Genomic DNA, 18,959 nt, shown 5'->3' on the forward strand with positions numbered 1-18,959 from the left:
ACTTGAACAGTTTCCAAGCCAAGTCCCTCCAGAATGAGCTACTGCCACCCCGAATAGATTGGACTCAGGGCACAAATCCCTCCGCCCCAAATTAAATTTAAATATAGGCTAGTAATAGTAGTAATATCACAAGAAAAACAAGTATGTTTAATTATGTTCAGTTCAGTAACAAAAATGTGTCAATCCTTATCTTTAAAATGAAATTTTGTAATATCGCTTTTTGAGTAGGACTGTTGTCAAACATCACTTGGGCTTTTTCTCCTCAGAGGGTTATTACCCACTAAACATTTTTTGACATTTATTTACTATTTTATTCATATTTTACGCTACTTTAGTAAACTGCCGTGACCTAAGGCGACACACACACAGAACGTCGAAGGTGTGTTGTTGTTGCCACAGCCAGAAGACACATTTTGTTTCAAATGAGCTGGAGGCAGCAAAAAAAAACACAGCTGGCTAAACTATTTAAAAATGGCGGGTTTGCTCAGGACACCCCCGTCTGTCGCTTTCACATCACCTTTTGGTATCGGATCAGCTCGCTTGGAACCTCGACTGAGGTGGTACTAAAAAAAGTTCCTGTTAGCAGGTACCAGGTACTTTTTTTCGTAATGGAAAACCAAAAAAGGCGAGTAGAGTCAAGGCGAGTCGAGCAGGTACCATGTAATGGAAAAGCGCCATTAGTGAACCCAAGACTTTTGTAAACTAATTTCAAGCACCAAAACAACTGAGGTTAGGTTTGTTTTCACAAGAGATTTGAGAAATTTCGAAAAAAGCGAACATCAACTTTTCAGCTTTAGGGACAAATTATCTTTTTACACATTGCTCCGGAACTAATTTGGGCCTGACTAAGCTATGTTTGTTCTGAACATTTTGATATGAAACACATCGGTATCCGTTTATATGCAAATATCCTTACAATGTGAATTTAAAAAGAAATGTAAAAATGTCCTTAGACCTCAGAGGGCTAATAGCAACATGAATAGGGACAAAATGAGCTGCTCTGTGTCTGTGCACATTATATTGACGCACAATTTTCTCAGTGTTACATTTCATATTTTTGTATTAGCAGAATGTCTGCTTAATTTTTGCCGTAGCCCTCCCCTGAAATAGATTCCACCATCCTCCACTGTATTTGGTTGCTGTGCAAAAATGTGGTTCGTGGCATAAACTCACTCCCTTTTCATAACATTTCAACTGATACAGAGGCTGGATTTACATAAGCGCTCATCAAAGCTGTGGCCTTAAAATGTTTAAGCTTACCGATACGATCTGAAACTGCAACTACACATAAGAGCTTGCGGAGCCTTGAAAAAGTTAACGATCAATGCTAATTAACACACCAATTAATAATGAAATATATGTAACTCAAACATATTTTATAGGCCTTAACAGTCAAGAACCGACTATGAGAACTGAGAAGCTGATCAAACTAGAAAAGTGAACTCAGTTGAGTGCAGATCTTTGCTAGGTGTGTTTCCTATCCCCTCCCAAACAAACAAGAGTTGAATCCTACTCAATTGTCCCTACTGGCTCCCTTACAGTTAAGATGGCAGATGAAAACAAAAAAAAGGGATTTAATAATCTCGTATTATGGCTAACTAAATTAATATGAAGAAACTCAACCCAAACTTTTCTATGGATGTTTTTGAGCCACGAAAAAATGCCAAAAGTTGGCCTGCAGCAGACTAGGTAAGGCGGTGAGCAATCAACCATCAAAAATCTTTTAGCTTCTGAAATATTCAATGTAGTTACACTGTTTTTCTTAAAGCAATATGGTCAGTAAGTGAATTTCAATATCGCCCAACCCTAACATCCACACACACACACGAGCCCGATCTAACACATGATCCTCCCCCGTGATAAAAGCAAATTAAATCAAGTGGCAAGTAGAAGTTTTATAAAGGCTTCAGAAATTACCTTTATTTCACAACAAAATAGACTTTCACTGATGTAATGATAAGAAGAGAAAAGCTGCTCTTAACACACTGCGGCTCCTACTAAACGTAGACTGGCTGGCCTTTATTCCATTTCACAGACTTTCAGGCAGTAATCACTACACTCGAAACCTGAAACTTCAACGATAAAAGCCAGCCAGAGGAGACTTGGACAGGAAGATTACTTCCGTCAACCTTTATTTATTCAGGGAAGGTTCACTGAGAGGAAGCCTCTCTTTTGCAGGAACGCCCTGATCACATTCACACAGTTACACATTCATACCTGGAAGCTGCCCGGTACAACCACAGTCCAACCACTGGAGCGGTTGGAGGTTAAGAGCCTTGCTCAAGGGCACCTCAGTGCTGGTAATGAGGGAGGGACAAGCGCTGCTCTTTCACTTTCCCCACCCAGATTATATCCTGTCGGTCTGGGAATTGAACAGACAACCTCCCGGTCACAAGCTCTCTTCTCTAACCTTTAGACACCACTGCCCCACACTTACACTTACAATAAAAGAATAGGGAGTCTGAAACAAAGCAGAGAATGCTAAGCTACGGGTCTGGCATTTCCCACCCTTGTGAGTCTCATCACTCAGCGGGATTGTTGCATAGCACCTAGTTATTATTAAAAGGATGCTTTCAGAGCCACAGGGATCTATTGCTAACACCTGACTTCATAAACACAAAGTTACATCAGTTTGTAAAATAGTCAACAGTCATTGCTTGATGAGCATGAACACAATCAATGGTAGTAGAAGTTGGAATGAAGAATGGTGGCATGCAATAAGCTATTTTAGATTTACACCAATCATTCTGTAACATATTAAAGACTCAGAAAAATTGGTTTAAAAGTAGGGCTGCACAATATATTGTTTTTTAAAAATTTTTTATCGTCATCGCAATATCAACTGGTGCAATATACATATCGCGAAAGGCTGCGACATACCGTGAAAGACACAGAGGTTTTTGGTGTTAGTTGAAAGGAAATATCAGTAGAAAACTGCACTTTATAATGTAACTTTTTTAGTGGTGCCTTTTATATTCAAATCAATGTTTAATTTGTTCAATAAAAGAATGTTGGTAATGATTTCCTTACATTTGTTTTTAATTCAACAAGCAATTTGTTGTATTTTAGCAGAATACTGAAAGCAGCAGGAATGCAGAACTGAGTACACTTTAATATCTTAATATCTAATTTATCGCACGTTATATCGTTATCGCGATATTCAACAATGTTATCGCATTCGCGTTTTCCTTATATCGTGCAGCCCTATTTAAAAGTACTTCCCTGTAATATCAAATTTCATGACCAAATACACAACAATCAATGTTAAAAGTTAAAGCAATTTAGTGTTGCAAAAAACAATACAATGGATTCTACAATTTCCATAATGCAGCATCTTTCATTAGACCCTCCCTGCCTCATAAATGCCTATTCTCTTCTTTCAAACCCCAAACCTCCAGTTAATTAAGTAAAAGTCTCAAACCCATTTCAAGAAAACCTTGATGAAATAACTTTAGAAAGTTCTTCCTGAGCCACAGAACTGTTTTCACTGGTTGAGTAACCTCTAAACTGAACGATTTGTGTAACGGTGGAGTGCCCCTTTAAGACAAACATTCTTAAGTGTTCAACGCCACGTTATCAGTTATCAGGACTGTTCGGGTGTGTTTTAATCAGATTTGACTGACAGTGTCTGATCAACAACCCCACAACTGTCATCATACTTTATTTAAAATGTTGCTAAACTCGTGCAAATGGTGCATAGAAGTAGGTGACATCAGCTTTTTCTATGAGCCCTGCCCTCTTCAAACCACTGAGAGGAGCACAAACAAAAACATGTACAGAAGTCTCTGATGTGAAATAATCATAAGTGTCACCACTAGGGCTGGACCCGAATTTTTGACAATTGAGATATTTGTTCGTTGGGTACTGGGTAGGTATTCAGTTTTCAATTTTGTGATTCAGATATACGATTTTTCTCCCTCAATACTGTAGAACAGAAAATCCTTACAATGTAATGCCTTTAATGAAACCGAAAGAAAAATGTTGCAGCACAGTGTTTCCATTTCAGCTCAGGGTGAGTCTTTATCGTGTTTTGCTGTCATTTACAGTCGTGTTTCTCTCCTCTCCTTGTGAAACACAGAGAGATCACACACACACACACACACACACACACACACACACACACACACACACACACAGCAAACAGCCTTGTGTAATGCCACTGCCCCGGCCGAAGCTCTGATTATTCACTGTTGATTAGTTCCAAAGCTCAAATTAAAGCTGCAAGCAGCAATACAACTGCAAGAATCGGAAACCTGCGGCCCATTGCTGTAAGTCATTCCCCCTCTCTCCTCCTCTCCTATCTAATAATGGCCTAAAATGGCCAAAACAAATAATCTTTAAAAAACTTGGTACACCATGGTGCGGCTAAAGCACGCTTTACTAGGCAAGTGGAAAAGAGGTACTGTATTACATGTATTAATATTATAGTAAAGAAGTCCATCCCAACTGCTGAAACTAATACAAGTAACTAATAGCGAGCTTACACTACAAAATTTTAGCCCCGATTTCTGACAGTTTTTGGAGATCGCCAACAAAGGCCCCAGATCAAAGATGCGATCAAAGAGATGCACTGTTTACGTAAAAAACTACACCCCCGTTGTGTTGCAGACGCCTGAGAGATATAGCAGGATAAATATTTAGACCTGTGTGTGAGTCTAAATCCTGTAGCGAGAAAATAGTTTTGACCGGCAATGACAGCAGCGATGACCTAAAGCCAATGAAAGTGCAAGATAAGGGGAGGAGTCACCTCGATGTCTCGCTTCTTGCAGACATCCATTTTCTCTCAGCCGAGCGTGGTCTTACGTCTTTTCCTGAATCAGTTCTCGTAGTTGTTTTGTTGACATACAGTATAATGTAGTTTGGAGACCAGTGGAGCTGCTAAGAATACTTGATTAATCTACAAATTAGTTGCCAACTATTAAATGAATTGCCAACAATTAAAAAATCGATTGATCGGTTTGAGTGATTTAATAAAATAAAAAATCTTAGATTTCAGCTTCTTAAATGTGAACATTTTACACTGAAAAAATGGGAAATAGCAGGTCTTTGAATTTACAAAAATGAATTTAGAATATGCTACACAATTCATTTATATTCCTTTCAAGAACATGGTTCAATCATGTAGACTTCAATTATTTTTGAAGAATGTTAACTGTATGGATTCCTTTTGCGTTGATTGAAAATGATTGAATTAAACATTTTCAATGATCAACTTAAGTTTGGTCACTACCAGAAATGGTATATATGAATCAAAGGGCGCCAGGAAGTGTAGGTGGCACTCCGGAGCAGAAGTGCATATGTAACTTTCTGCCGCTAGGGGTGTCTCAATCAAAACAATGGATTGTAAACACGGACTTTTGATGACGTTGGGAATTTGCGTGGAATTATGGGAGTTGTAGTTTTTATTCTTAAACGCCATTGCTGGTTAGAATGCATTCAAGTTTATTCACGTTACGCTAGTAACGTTTATTCATGTCATTTTAATAAAATAGCTGCATTTTCCCCAACATAATTAAGTTTTTCTTGATTCGACTGTATTGGTAGCTGACCAGTTAGCTAGTGAGCCAGCAAGCTAACATTAGCCAGCAGCTAAAACCACACTATCACAATATATTTCACATGTCAACATGGTTTGTTGTAACACTAGCTAGCTACTCAACGAGGCTGAGAGACGGGTGTGGGTGGGATTGCCAGGGGAATCTCCAGGACGGCGAGGACGTTCGATGGCCGTTGTGCATCAGCAGAAAATCTCCAAGCTGCCCGGAATGATCTCCCCCTTCACTTTTCTGTAATCTTAACTATTCGGTAGCGCTAACGGAGACGTAGCTAACGTTATGGATGGCCGCTATTGTGACTGTTTCCCGACGCTTCATTAAACTGCCGTTAGTGTCGTTAGCACCCGGCACTGGAGTTAAGTGCTGGCTGGGTACGGATTGCTGTAATGGTAGTGGCTGGCTGGGGGCTAACGGTAACTAGCTGTTGCTACATGTCCCGGGGCTGTTGTCAGCGCTCATCCCGAATACAGTCTCTTTACGCAGGGGGAGTGAGGCAGACAGACCGGCGTGTGCTAGCTGGCTAAATTAGCATTAGATTAGTCGTCTATCTATAGGCTAACGTTAATGTTACTGGTGAAGTAACTCATTCGTGGGTTAGCCCAGTGCTGCTTTTATCCGTGGTCAAAACAATCATACTACTAATAACTTTATGAGCGTGTTGAACGATGTTGTAACCCTATAATGTTATCCACCAAGCATTAGCATTAACGTTAGCTACTTGTCAACTAGCCCATTGTAGTAATGGGGTGGCAGTAGCTCAATCAGTAGGGAGTTGGGTTGGGAACTGGAGGGTTGGTGGTTCAAGTCCCCATACGGCCCAAAGTATGGTGGTGGACTGGTAGCTGGAGAGGTGCCAGTTCACCTCCTGGGCACTGCCAAGGTAATCTTGAGCAAGGCACCAAACCCCCAACTGCTTGGGGCAGCCCCCTCACTCTGACATCTCTCCATTATAGGTACATGTATTGAATGTATGTATTCAGGCCTGTGTGTAATAACAACAGACTGAAAACATTGTAATTTCCCCTTGCAGGATTAATTAAGTATAAATTATTATTATTATTAATGTTAAGCTGGATCAATATTGATATGTATCAATAAATAAGATCTCTGCTGTAGTACTGTGTTGCAAAGTGGCATGTAGTTAATCACAAAATGATGCCTTGTGGCAGAAAAAGCAGTATTACAGTTACGAGTATTTTTTTCTGTGACATTGTATGATTTACAATTACTCTAGAATGTATGATCTGGGTGCGAGTGTTTTGACAGAAGTTACGAGTAACTAGAGGGTGAAAGGTTATATGACGCCACGGACAGGCAACTAAAGGAAACGTCCCATGTCAGAAATAAAAAAAAACTGATTTCTCTGGGTTTGACATTTGGTGGAAACATTGGGATCTTTTTTTATCATGTAATTTATATGCACTCTCTCCACTCGTGCACACATATGTGCTTCATATAAATGAAGCAGCGTTCTCAAAACTGGATTTTTATCTTGCCTTTGTGTCTTTGCTTTCTGCTTTATTTTGTGTGGTCTTTTAATTATTGAGCCAATGTGCTTGGTTCACCTCACTGATTCTAAATATTTTCTTTCATAGGATCCTATTTGAACAGCATACACAATCAAAGGCTTTATAGTGGTAAGTGCTGTCATATTTATTTTCTTTTGTGTTGCTGTTAAAACCCTAAATACGCTTTTTTAATGTATATTTCCAAAAATAATTGAAAGTTACAGATGGAAACATCTATGTTTGTTTCTCAAATGTTTATAAATGAACAGACATTGCCATTTTAAACAAGCCTTTAACAGTATCAGAAACGTTAAAACACCAAGTTGTTTCTTGTATTTAAAGACCTATCAATTCGGAAGTGAGAGATTTCCATCGTGTTGTGAATTTTGATAGTGCAGCGGACCTTTTTGTTTATATCTGAATTACAGAGCTGAGTTAAGAGATAAGAAAAATGACGGGCAGTAATGTTTATATCTGAATTACAGAGCTGAGTAAGAGATAAGAAAAATGACGGGCAGTAATGTTGAGCTTGATATACAGTGGCTTGCATAAGTTTCTATATTCAAGTCCACTATGAAGATATGTTTTGAAGTATGTATATGCTCCTATTGTTACACTGTGAAAGTGGTTAGTGCAAGGTTACTTTATATTTAAAACCATTGCACTGCATGCAGAATTAACAACAATTTGAAAATATTGTGGTTTGCATAGTTGTGTGGTTGAATCCACTGCTGTTGATGCAGAGGTTAAGATTTTTGATCCCTCTGTGAAATCTGTTTATGGCAACTGCACGGAGTCATTCGTTTTGGGTAAAATTGGTACGTTCTAAGTTTTAATATAGACAATTTTGAGTACAGAACTCTCACTCTGCCTTTTTTGTCAATGCAAATCATTTCAACATACAACTGTATTTACACACACACACACACACAAGGAACCGATGGCTACAATACATTTGGAGTTAACTTTAACAAATCATGTTAGATTTAGAGACCCCACTCGGGTACCAGGGACATGATGAAATTGCCTTAAAGTTACATAATACTAGCTTTAAGAAATCAAGTTGCAGTTACAGTCTAAAATCAGGTATCCTGGACATGAGGAAATTACTTAACATAACAAATTCATATTACTGTAACGGAAAAAGAATATGTTAAATCAACACAATTTTAATAGACAGTCTAATGTGAATAAAATATGTTGGTTTGACAAGAAATAAGTAATAAAGAGAGAGAAAAAAAGTGTGTTAGTTAGCCACATTCTGATCATGTGGGACAGATGTACACATTAAAATCAAGTAAATTCAAAATACTTTTTTTTTCAGTGTATGGTTTCTTCACTCCTCTGTGACAGTAAACTGAATATATTTGAGTTGTGGACAAAACAAGACATCTGAGAACGTTATTTTGGTCTTTGGGAAACACTGGAGAAACTGGAGACACTTTTTGACATTCGTTCCACTTCCGGGATTGCTCCGGTGCCGCAGGAAATTCCGCTGGATGCATGTATGTCCGTTTCCTTTCGCTTTCTTTGTGTTGGAATTTTAAACTCCGGTGGATTTATGACAGGGTTTGTACACCTTTTCCAAGGTCAAATTCAAGCACTTTTCAAGCACTTTCAAGGTCCATTTTAAAGCTTTTTCCAGCACCTTACACCACGTGACTTACATACCAATACATAGTCAAAATTATTATTTAGTATTTTTATCACATTAAAAGAGATAATGCTATAAACAGCCAAAACTGTGTTGCATAATAGCAGAAGGATCAGATATTTAAGCAAAACACAAGTTTTATTTTTCAAAATGTATCACTGTCTAAGTAGACTTTGCTTGCTATCTAACCTGCTGAATCAATGTAAAAACAATTACTCCAAACAAAATCACTCGACAGGTTCACTTCACTGACCCTGAATTATCACCTTTAAAATGTTTAATCTCTTCGTGGTAACCCCCCAAACCGCTCAGGGCGCCTGTTCAGCAGTCGGGCCCACTCACTCTGACATCTCTCCATTAGTGCATGTAAAAGGACCTGAGCATGTGTGTGTGTATTTCAGGCCTGTGTGCAGTGTGTAATAACAACAGAGTGTAAATTGTAATTTCCCCATTGGGGATCAATAAAGAGTATAAATTATAAATTAGTATAAACATAACATACAGTAAGACAGCTATGGAGAGTAGCACTGAGTGGGAGGATCTGAGTCAAATGACATGCAGCTGGGTCATTCTGTGTCAAATCAGACTAAATCCAGGAAAACAGTTGCTGCACCCTCTTAGACTTTGCTTAAAGTTTATGCTACCCTTAATGTGTCTTTTCACACTTTTTTCCAAATCTAGAGCATGCCGTACAAACTTGTAATGGTTCAGTCATACTGACACGTTTGTCAACCCTACAAAGTTTGGGCTGCCTATGAATAATACTTTTCATTATATTAATGTCCAAATATTGCTTCCCAGATAATGTGATTTTCAGGCTGTAAAACTGAAGTAATTTCAAGGGCTGAAGACATAGGATTTGAACATAAATATTTTACAGGCCTTGGTTTTGGGACACATTCTTGATATAGACAAGGTTTGAACAAAATCTGAGACAGTGCAACAACAACAATCTGTAATTCCATTTTAACCCAGAAGACTGACAGTGCACAGGCACCTGCCTGATAATTAGCCTATAATGTAATTGAAAAAAAAATGTATTTCATTGCCAAGACATATACATTTATCTACTGGAATAGAGTAGTGTAAATATTACATAAGGCCATCCTTACAGTAGGATACTTGTATCGTTGTATGACACTATATCTGACACTATATCTGACACGATTTCTGTTCAGCAATCAACAATTGTTGATATGCACTGGGCTAACGTTTGCAGTTTTTAATTTGCGGGTAGTTAACGTTACAGTTACTGTGATGTAACTTTGGCTATGTTCACTGCATATTCCACAAATGAACGTAGCTGCCAACCTGTTGAAAAGTGCAGTAACGATTTTTCATGCTAAGTCGCTAAAGCTGCTGCTGTTTCAATCCTGTTGGCTCTCTGCAGCAGGCAGAGCTGCTGCTCAGTTCCCCCTGCGACTGACGCGCGCACACACACAAACACACACTGTGGATGCAGGAAAAACCGGAGATAAGACATACAGGATGACCTAAATTGAGGACAGCTACGCTCGTTATTCTAAGCATAATGATAAGTCCAATAAGTGCTTTATCAAACCGTATGAATGTGTGTCCCAGGCCAGGATAGGAAATTAACTAACAATGTAAAGATCAACAAGCCACTGACACATATGTTCAAATTTGATTCATTCAATAAATTATTATTTTTTGTTTTAAATCCACCAGCCATTTTCATATTATACCAACGTTTGCAACATCCTGAGCTTTGTTGGTAAGGTTACTAGGAAATCTCAGCCGAGAGTAGTTTTATTCTCCCCAAAACAAGTTTCCTTTTTATTTTTAAAGAACTATACGAAAAAAAATCGAAACTTTTTTTGCAACTTTCACTGTCTCCCGCAACTTCATTGCAACAAACATACAAAAGACATCGCAACTTTTATCACAATTTTTTACAAAAGCTCCCGCAAAATCAGGCATTTTGGGCCGCAACAATCTCAAAAAAAGGCCGCAAAATCCTGGAGGGATCAATACAATACACTCTAAAGTACACATCAATACACTTCTAAAGTAGTGGGGGTGGGGGTGACAGACTTGTCTTATGCTTTCTAGTGTATTTAGAGTGTTTGAGAAAATAAATTGCAACAGGCTGTCCATCTGTTCTTTGTTACACTGAAAAGCTGTTGATGGTATGAATGGAAGGCCGATGGCAGTTAAGACTGCAGGAGGACAGGACTTGCTGCTGGCCATGTTCACTTACGACATGGAAAACATTACCAATTTTATACATGGATCGGTGTTCTTCATAGTTAACTTGAATGTGGATTATAGGATAGAAATTTCCTTTTCATGGTGGACAAACAGTTATGATTTAGAGGGAATTTGCTGTCTCAGACCAGCCTGCAGTAATATATGGATAACATAAAAGAACTAGTTTGGAAGTTTGAAAGGACTTATTACCTAAAAACAAGTTGGCTTATTGCCACTTTGATTGAATTACTTGATATCAAGTAATTCACCTACACTAGCACTTTTAACAGTCTGGGAGATCCCTTCTTGTTCTGAGCTGCAAATGAGACCATTTGACAACTCATACTTCCTGACGTTTTGCTCGGTTAGCAGTATTTTAGTTCAGGAAATGGATACTACACTTATTTTCTGTAAAATGATAAAATGTTACTTTATAGTAACTTACTAAATTAATTTTATTACAGCTTATCTAACAATGGCAAGCCCTTCAACAGCTTTTGTTGACAGGACAATTGGGTGCAGGGAGTCATTGTGTCACTCTGGTTCAAACCTGGCAGGTGTTGGATACAATTATCTAAAAAAACTATTTATTTAACCAGGAGAGTCCCATTACGATTACAATTAATTTCTTTTTCAAGGAAGACCTGGGCATGAGCTGCAACAGCAGCATAATAAATAAATGGATAAACAAGTGGAAGGTAATTTTTCAGATGCAGTGATTGTAAAACAGAGACAGAATTTGGGAGCAAAGAAATGACAAATGAGTCATCAAGCCAAAAGTAGAATGCCTTATGATTAAAGTCCTACTTTGACATTTTGCAGGCATTATCAATACTACTATTGTTTCCCTACAATCAGATTGTACATTCACAACGTAAAAAAGGCTGACCTTTTAACTACAGTACATCTCTGTACACCTTAACAAATGCACAATAACTTCTGGTAACTGGCATTGAACTTTCCCACCAAATGTCCCTTTGTCATCATTAATCTGACTTCTTCTTCCTCTTTTTCAGTTTCCATTCAGCTGCAGCCATACACCATACAGCACCCAAAGCCATTATTCGAGACTTACTTACGCAATATTGAATTGTTGATACAGTATGTATTGCTGCTGATAAATAAGTTCTGGATCAGCCTGTTTCATACTGTATGTGTACTACATGCCACACACGCCGTCTTTTATATGCACTCTACATATCTTTTTTTATTGGAGCACACAGTCAACACTTTGTTTCTTTGTGTGAGTATGTTTCAGACAGAGTTCATGTCAATAGTGAAATAATTATTGCATACTAGTATGTTTGAAATATCATTGTTTGGCAAACACTTCAATCACACCAGTAGTCACTGTATATCAAATATCAGAAGGCATAAAAGAAAAGTAGAGAGTTTCTCCCCATTGATTGAATTATTGGTGTGTTTAGGCTAATCGATCAACAGCACAATATTCAGCAACAACTGTAATAGTCATTTAATTGTTGAGTCATTTCTAAGCAACAATGCAAACAAAATCACTGCTTCCAGCTTCGAAAATGTCAGTATTTGCTGGTTTTCTTAGTCTTCTATGAAAGTAGTTATATTTGGGGATTTTGGAGACCCAAATAGTTTTAATGATTTTCAAGTTCTTCTAGCAACATTTGAAACATAAAATTAAAAAGATCTGAATCTTGATCTTGTGAAGGTGAAGTAGGAATGTAGAACCCTTAAAGCAACATTTATATGAGCATGTTAGCAGAGTAGCAGTACTTCGTTTAGTTGTGTATAGGCTATCGCTTAACGCTTATTAATAACTCTACCTACAAAGCAATAACAAATCAAAGTGTTGATTTCCCTAACTTGTTTGAGCAGTCAATTAAAAGATAAAGGTGTAGGTTACATTCAACACTAGGAATGTAACGCTGCATCGTGAATCGGTTTAAAATCAATAAATGTGTAAAGATTACAACCGTTTGAGATATTTCAAAAAATGAATTGCAATGCAATTTTTAAACTGCCTAGGGCTAAATCTACTTTTGATTTAACTTGTTTGGCTTCAGCAGGGCTCAACGCTAACTTTTTAAAGTGGTTGCCGGCTTGGCAACCAGGCATCAGCTTTTGGTTTTTTTGGCGAAATTGACAATACGGTTGCCATGTTTTAAACTGCCTATATTTGGAGCAATTAATTTCTTATGTAACTATACCACACATTTTAATAATGAAACAAGGAGATAATGGCTAATTTCCCAACCCTCTCAAATAGGGGTGCAACGGATCATAAAACTCATGGTTCAGATCACGGTTTTGAGTCACGGATCGGATCAATTTTCGGATCAGCACAAAAAGGGGGGGATTTGCATGGTTATTAAAAATGTAATAACAATAACTTTTAACAATAATTACTTCTTTCATCAGTAAATTGTTGTTAAAAGACAAAAACAGATGAGAAAAGGTATTTTACAATAACTTTGAATGCACCACGAGTAGGGCTGCACGATATGAGGAAAATATCTAATTGCGATTATTTTGACTGATATTGCGATCGCGATATGATTCACGATATTGGAGGGAATGCTCATTTTTGTATAATTCTTCTCATTGTCATTGAAAAATATAAAAAAATAAGATTAAATCGATTTTTTGCCATGATTTAGTCTGTTGGATACGATTTGTAGGCAAAGACGTGTCTGCAGCACTACAATACTTAATTCAGAATGGTTTGACACATATTTTGCCTTTCACAAAAGCCCTCCTCCCCCACCTCTACGATTTGGATATTGCAATAGTCCATATTGCGATTTCGAAAAAATTGCAATTAATTGTGCAGCCCTAACCAAGAGGTTTACCAGTTTTAAGTAAATGCAACATTTAGTCCCGTCTGTGTTGTTTTTCCAACAACAGCAGTGACTAAGTGCTAGTTTGTGTCTTTTAGCTCATATCTTTAACTGCAGACCGTTGTACGTCCCGCTGTTGGAATCCTCTACAGTGAAATACAGTCACACTTTACACTGTTTAGTTGTCAGCATTTTAACCGTGTTTAATCCAGTTATTATTGTAGCTAACGGTAGGCTAACGTTATCTGCTGCCAAGTGTAACGTGTTATTAGTGTTTACTAGCGTGACATGCAGCGATGTTTCTCTTGCCTGTAACGTCTGTTTCGGAGCATCAGAGAGCAGCGCAGACATTTAAGTGGCACCGCAATGAGGCACTGAAATCCGCGTTGCTAGTCTGTTTGTCTGTAGATTTTCTTTATATTTAAAAAAAAAACACAAATATTGAACAGGTGGTTGACAACGGGGTCAACCAGAGGCCACGAAATGGTTGCCAATTGACTCAAGCTGGTTGCCAAGGGCAACCGGGCAACCGCTACTGTCGAGCCCTGCTTCAGACATCACATGTTCTTATTTATTTAATAAGATTATTTTTTCTTTATTTAATTATTTCGATGTTGGATATGTATTAAATATTGAATTAATATTTTTTTCTTTAATTTTTGTTATTTAAGATAAAATACAATTTCAGTTGCACTTTTGATAAGACACATCTGTTGTTTTGCACAGTTTATATAAATAAATAAAGAATATTTGTCATTCATTTGCCTGCAGGTCATTCCGTTAAAAAAATCATGAGAAAATCGAATTGTGAATTTAAAATCATATTGAATCGTGGGTTGATTTTATCATTTCATGCCTATACAACACCTTTTCAAACAATGAGATTGTAAATTGAGTCCTTGGGCAAGATTTAGGGTTTAACCTGACTCTTACTGAACATGCATTGTTAAGTACTCTGGGTTTACAACTACCTTTGAAGTGGAGAAACTAGAGGAACAGCAGAAACTAGTTTAGGTCACCTCAGATGGCCTCAAAAACAGGCCAGCCCTAGTTGGTGTAATATTCAGCGAGAGGAATATCAAGGGGCACAGTCTTAACCCTTTTTAAAACAACCAAGCGCATCAAAACTCTTAAGTTTAGTAGCCTACATAGAGGGGTTTCTTCTTCATAGATACAGCATCACACAGACAGTTTGAGAATCACCCCCAACATGGGGACATCTGAATGGCATAAAGATGCAAATCACTGTAGTAGTGGTACCTCAGCCTGGTGCTCCAACAAGCTGTCGTTGTAATCATATTTTCATATTAACAACATATTCAAATGACTATGTTTAATGTGAAACATGTCACTCATAGTGATGAACCCGCAGAGCCTACCTCTGAAAAACTGTCAAAAGAAATATGGCTTGGGCGCCTGGATAGCTCAGTTGGTAGAGCGGGCGCCCATATATAGAGGTTTACTCCTTGACGCAGCGGGCCCGGGTTCGACTCCGACCTGCGGCCCTTTGCTGTATGTCATTCCTCCCTCTCTCTCCCCATTCATTTCTTCAACTGTCCTGTCAATAAAGGCTTCAAAAAATGCCCAAAAAATAATCTTTAAAAAAAAAAAAAAAGCAATATGGCTTGAAGCAAGGAAGCACCATAGGTTCACTGTAAAACAGCTGCAGACATGTGACTGAGGGGGCTTTTTTGTTGATGCATCAGGCTATTAACATATATTGAAAATGCTGAACATTGTTCCTTACACAGAAAAACTATCTGTATATTCGCTGTACAAAGAAATAATTGAAGACACACTGAAACAACACAATAAAAACCTTTGTTTGGTCACATTTCACATCCCAATCACAACATTTACACACAACGTATTCACACTAAATATTTTCTATATAACGCCCAGTCCTGTAGAGCTCAACAGTGTGGTCCCGGAACTTAAAATCCTATTAATTTTCTCCATAAGGATTTTGATTATTGCCATAATGTTTAAACCATCCGAAGAAGATTGTGAAATGAATATTTATTTATTTAAAAAAAAACTTGTTTTATTCACAATCTTATGGAGAAGTACACTACCCACAATCCTAAGCGTAACAGTGACATCTCTGATTGGTGAAGCTCGCTGTTACCATGAAAATGTTTACCGCACCCACGAATGGCTACTGCGAGCTGCCACAATTGAAATCTATGATCGTTTGTGTACACAGTCTTGTACCTTTGCCTTTTTTCTGTTTTTAAAATGTTATTTTGCACCGAATCAAATGTTGTCACGATTCATCTAGTAGCTGGCTGGCTTTGTTCCAGGCTTAAAAACTCTTTATATAAGCATTTAATGAAACATCGATGGAGAAATCACTTCCGGGACCAGAGCTGTTCAAAAAGTGGGCAGTCACTGTTGAGTTCTATAAAGAGTATTGATTTACCACAGCGACCGATCTATAAACAGACTTCCCCATTATCACACTGAAACAAACATCAAATTCAAAGAATTATCAGTGATCTCTCGAGGCAGAATTTCTCTTTTCAAATTTGGTATGTTCAGGATAAAATTAAGTCAGATCTGTATCAGGCAATAATAGACTTATGCACTTGCAGGAGTTTGTGGTATGTTTTATGGCTGTAGGGATTCACAATTGCAATGTTTACAATTGAAAGAATAAACCAACATTAATATTTCCCAAGGCAAAAAAAGACAGTGTAGTGTGTAGTGGATGCTTCTGTCAGTCTAGGGAAAAATCGTGTAGGAAAGAGCTTTCATAATACTCCCATAGGGATCCAATGTGTCGTAATAACGTTACTACTACTACCAAGTAGTAAGTGACCTTGTCCTACTAGCCTATTATATTTCTCATCTCCTATGATATTCATGATACTTGTACTTAGGCTATTAATATGGTGTCTATGGTGACAAATACTGATATTAATGCAACATGGTAATTTTGTCTCCTATGATATAAAGTGACTTTGGTACTGAATGTGACAATATTTCATCACTTTTTACAGAAATATTCCCAATGAGACTTTAGTGTGTCTTTAATAGGATATCCATGTGATACTTCCTACTCTAAGGTATTGTTATATCTGCTGTGCTATCATATAATATCGCTAAAGAGACGTAGCTAACGTTTCTGTTTCTTCTGACTCTGAAATACGTTTAACGTTACGTAAGTTAGTTACCTTATCGTGTCGGAGGTGTATCATAACCTAGCTAACGTTACTAGTAACGTTAACGTTATACCATTATTATCTAGCTATATTTGACAGTTTATTACATTGTATTACAGTTGAGGAAAAACACAGTGTCCGACTTCTTACAGCAAACGAAAGCACGTAACGTAATTTAGCGTGACATTAATTGGGAGCTTATTAACACAGTAAATGCTATTAAGAGGGTTACTTATAGTTAGCCATGGCCGTTACCTTAACGTTAGCCTACTTCTGAATGGCTGCCCAAGCATGACAAAGCATTAAATAACCGTGTCAGGTAGGCTAGTACGCGAAGTAACGTTAACGTTATACACAAGGCCAATGAAGTTACAGTATCCTGTCACATACACCGGCAACGAGTGACGGAAACGTAGGCTACTCACCCAGAAAGGGAGGTCTGGTCCGCACAGTCGCTCCATCTCTGTCGCAGCGGGAGACCGGGAACAAACTAAGAGCTCTTTAACCCCTCTACCGGTCGAGCCCTCTCTTGCCGACCAGCTTTCTTATTCCTTTGCGTAAAAATACGCTCGCTAACTCTCACATGCCACACGGACAGGTATTGTTACGGCGCCTGTATCCTCCCGACAGTGTGCACCGACCTGAGTCCGGAAACGCTCCACTCCTTCCGCTCTGGGGTTGAGAGAGACGGGAAAAAGAAAAGTCATCCGGAGCCAACAGCAAAGATTTTTTTCAATGATGGGTGTCAGTTTACTAGGCCCCGCCTCACTCTCTCACACTCTCTCTCTCTCTTTCTCTCTCTCTCTCTCTCTCTCTCTCTCTCTCTCTCTCTACACACACCATGACTCAACAACATTAAATCACTCATGCTGAGTCATGTTGTCACAGTTCAGAGATGAGGTGAGGAAAGGTAAGATATACAGGTCAAACCGATGTGAGATTAAGGATAAATTCCGGGCAAAAGGAGGTTAGGATTAAGTGGGTTAAATATAAATATACAAAGCTTAGGGTTATTTCAAGTCCTTGCCTTATTTTTTTTACAGTCTATGGTCCTGACAATGATATCATTACAAATGTAGTGTGTTTGAGAGGCAACAGCTGGGTGGTTGAGTACATATGTGTTACAATGTGAATGTGTGGGAGTTCATTGTGCATTTTCCCAGGGCTAAATAAGAAAAATGTAAAGTCTAGATTTGATGACACACCTTAAACAGATACATAGCCTACAGCCACTCCTCAGCCCCACCCATTGAGTTGCTACCCCCCACCCACCTGCCAAGATTTCCAGTGTTCTGGCCAGGTTTAATAAAAGTTAAAGCATCAGACATCCTGCTGGCCGTTTAATGCCCAAATACAAAAGTGTTTGAGATCTACATACAATCATTGTCATTTGTTGCTCAAGCAATATTTTACACTAACAATTTTGTAATGCTCTTCCATAAAGTTGGGTAAGTAGCAAGAGAGAGAAAGAGAGAGAGAGAGAGAGAGAGAGAGGGAGAAATAAAAAGAATGATCAAAATTGAATGGGGCAAACAACAGTCCAGCTTATAGTGCTAGGCAACATGTATGGCTACTAACTGCCAAAAAACTCAAGAGAAGAAGGTGGGGCAATGAGAGAGGAGCTCCCTTATTTATGAATCTGTCCAGTTTTACCATTCTTATAAGAAAGAACTTGCCTGCAAAAGCATTGGCGTAAATGCTAAATAATAAACAAGTCGTGGATTCAAAAAGGCTATGTCATCAGCGGAGTCTTGTGATTGGTTCGCTCAAGCGTCTTTCGTCAAGCGTACATAACCCTATACATGCTTGTAGGGCTGGACGATTAATCAGAAATTTATGGACATCGAAATTCTGAAGCTGTTATCAATGTATTTTTCCCATGACAATAATTTTCATAATTTATTCCTGTTGATAGGTCTACTTTCTCCTTAAAAACATTCTACCGCGAGTGTATATACGTGACTTCGCCCAGACCAGTCAGCCGCATGGAAAGCATAATGGAAGATAACTCAAACACAGAGTCCAAGTCACTTGAGCAATTTGTGCCCAAAAAC

General features: G+C 38.2%; 1 protein-coding gene across 4 annotated transcripts in view; it reads right to left on the reverse strand.

Moving 5' to 3' along the window:
• The window catches only part of abcc3 (ATP-binding cassette, sub-family C (CFTR/MRP), member 3), a 73,137-nt gene extending 55,501 nt beyond the window's left edge, over positions 1–17,636 (reverse strand). The window contains exon 1 of one of the 4 annotated variants that reach the window (XR_004896316.1): positions 17,331–17,635. Coding sequence is in view for 3 of the 4 variants with exons in the window: in XM_035997306.1 (XP_035853199.1) it covers positions 17,331–17,366 (36 nt within the window). In the remaining variant the exon portion in view is untranslated. Of the gene's footprint in view, positions 1–17,330 lie in introns of all 4 variants that reach the window. The other 3 variants (XM_035997306.1, XM_031291137.1, XM_035997307.1) reach the window with 3 other exon arrangements.
• Between the last annotated feature and the right edge of the window lie 1,323 nt (positions 17,637–18,959).

Source organism: Sander lucioperca, chromosome 22, assembly GCF_008315115.2.
Source record: "Sander lucioperca isolate FBNREF2018 chromosome 22, SLUC_FBN_1.2, whole genome shotgun sequence".
In the NCBI taxonomy this organism is placed as follows: domain Eukaryota; kingdom Metazoa; phylum Chordata; class Actinopteri; order Perciformes; family Percidae; genus Sander; species Sander lucioperca.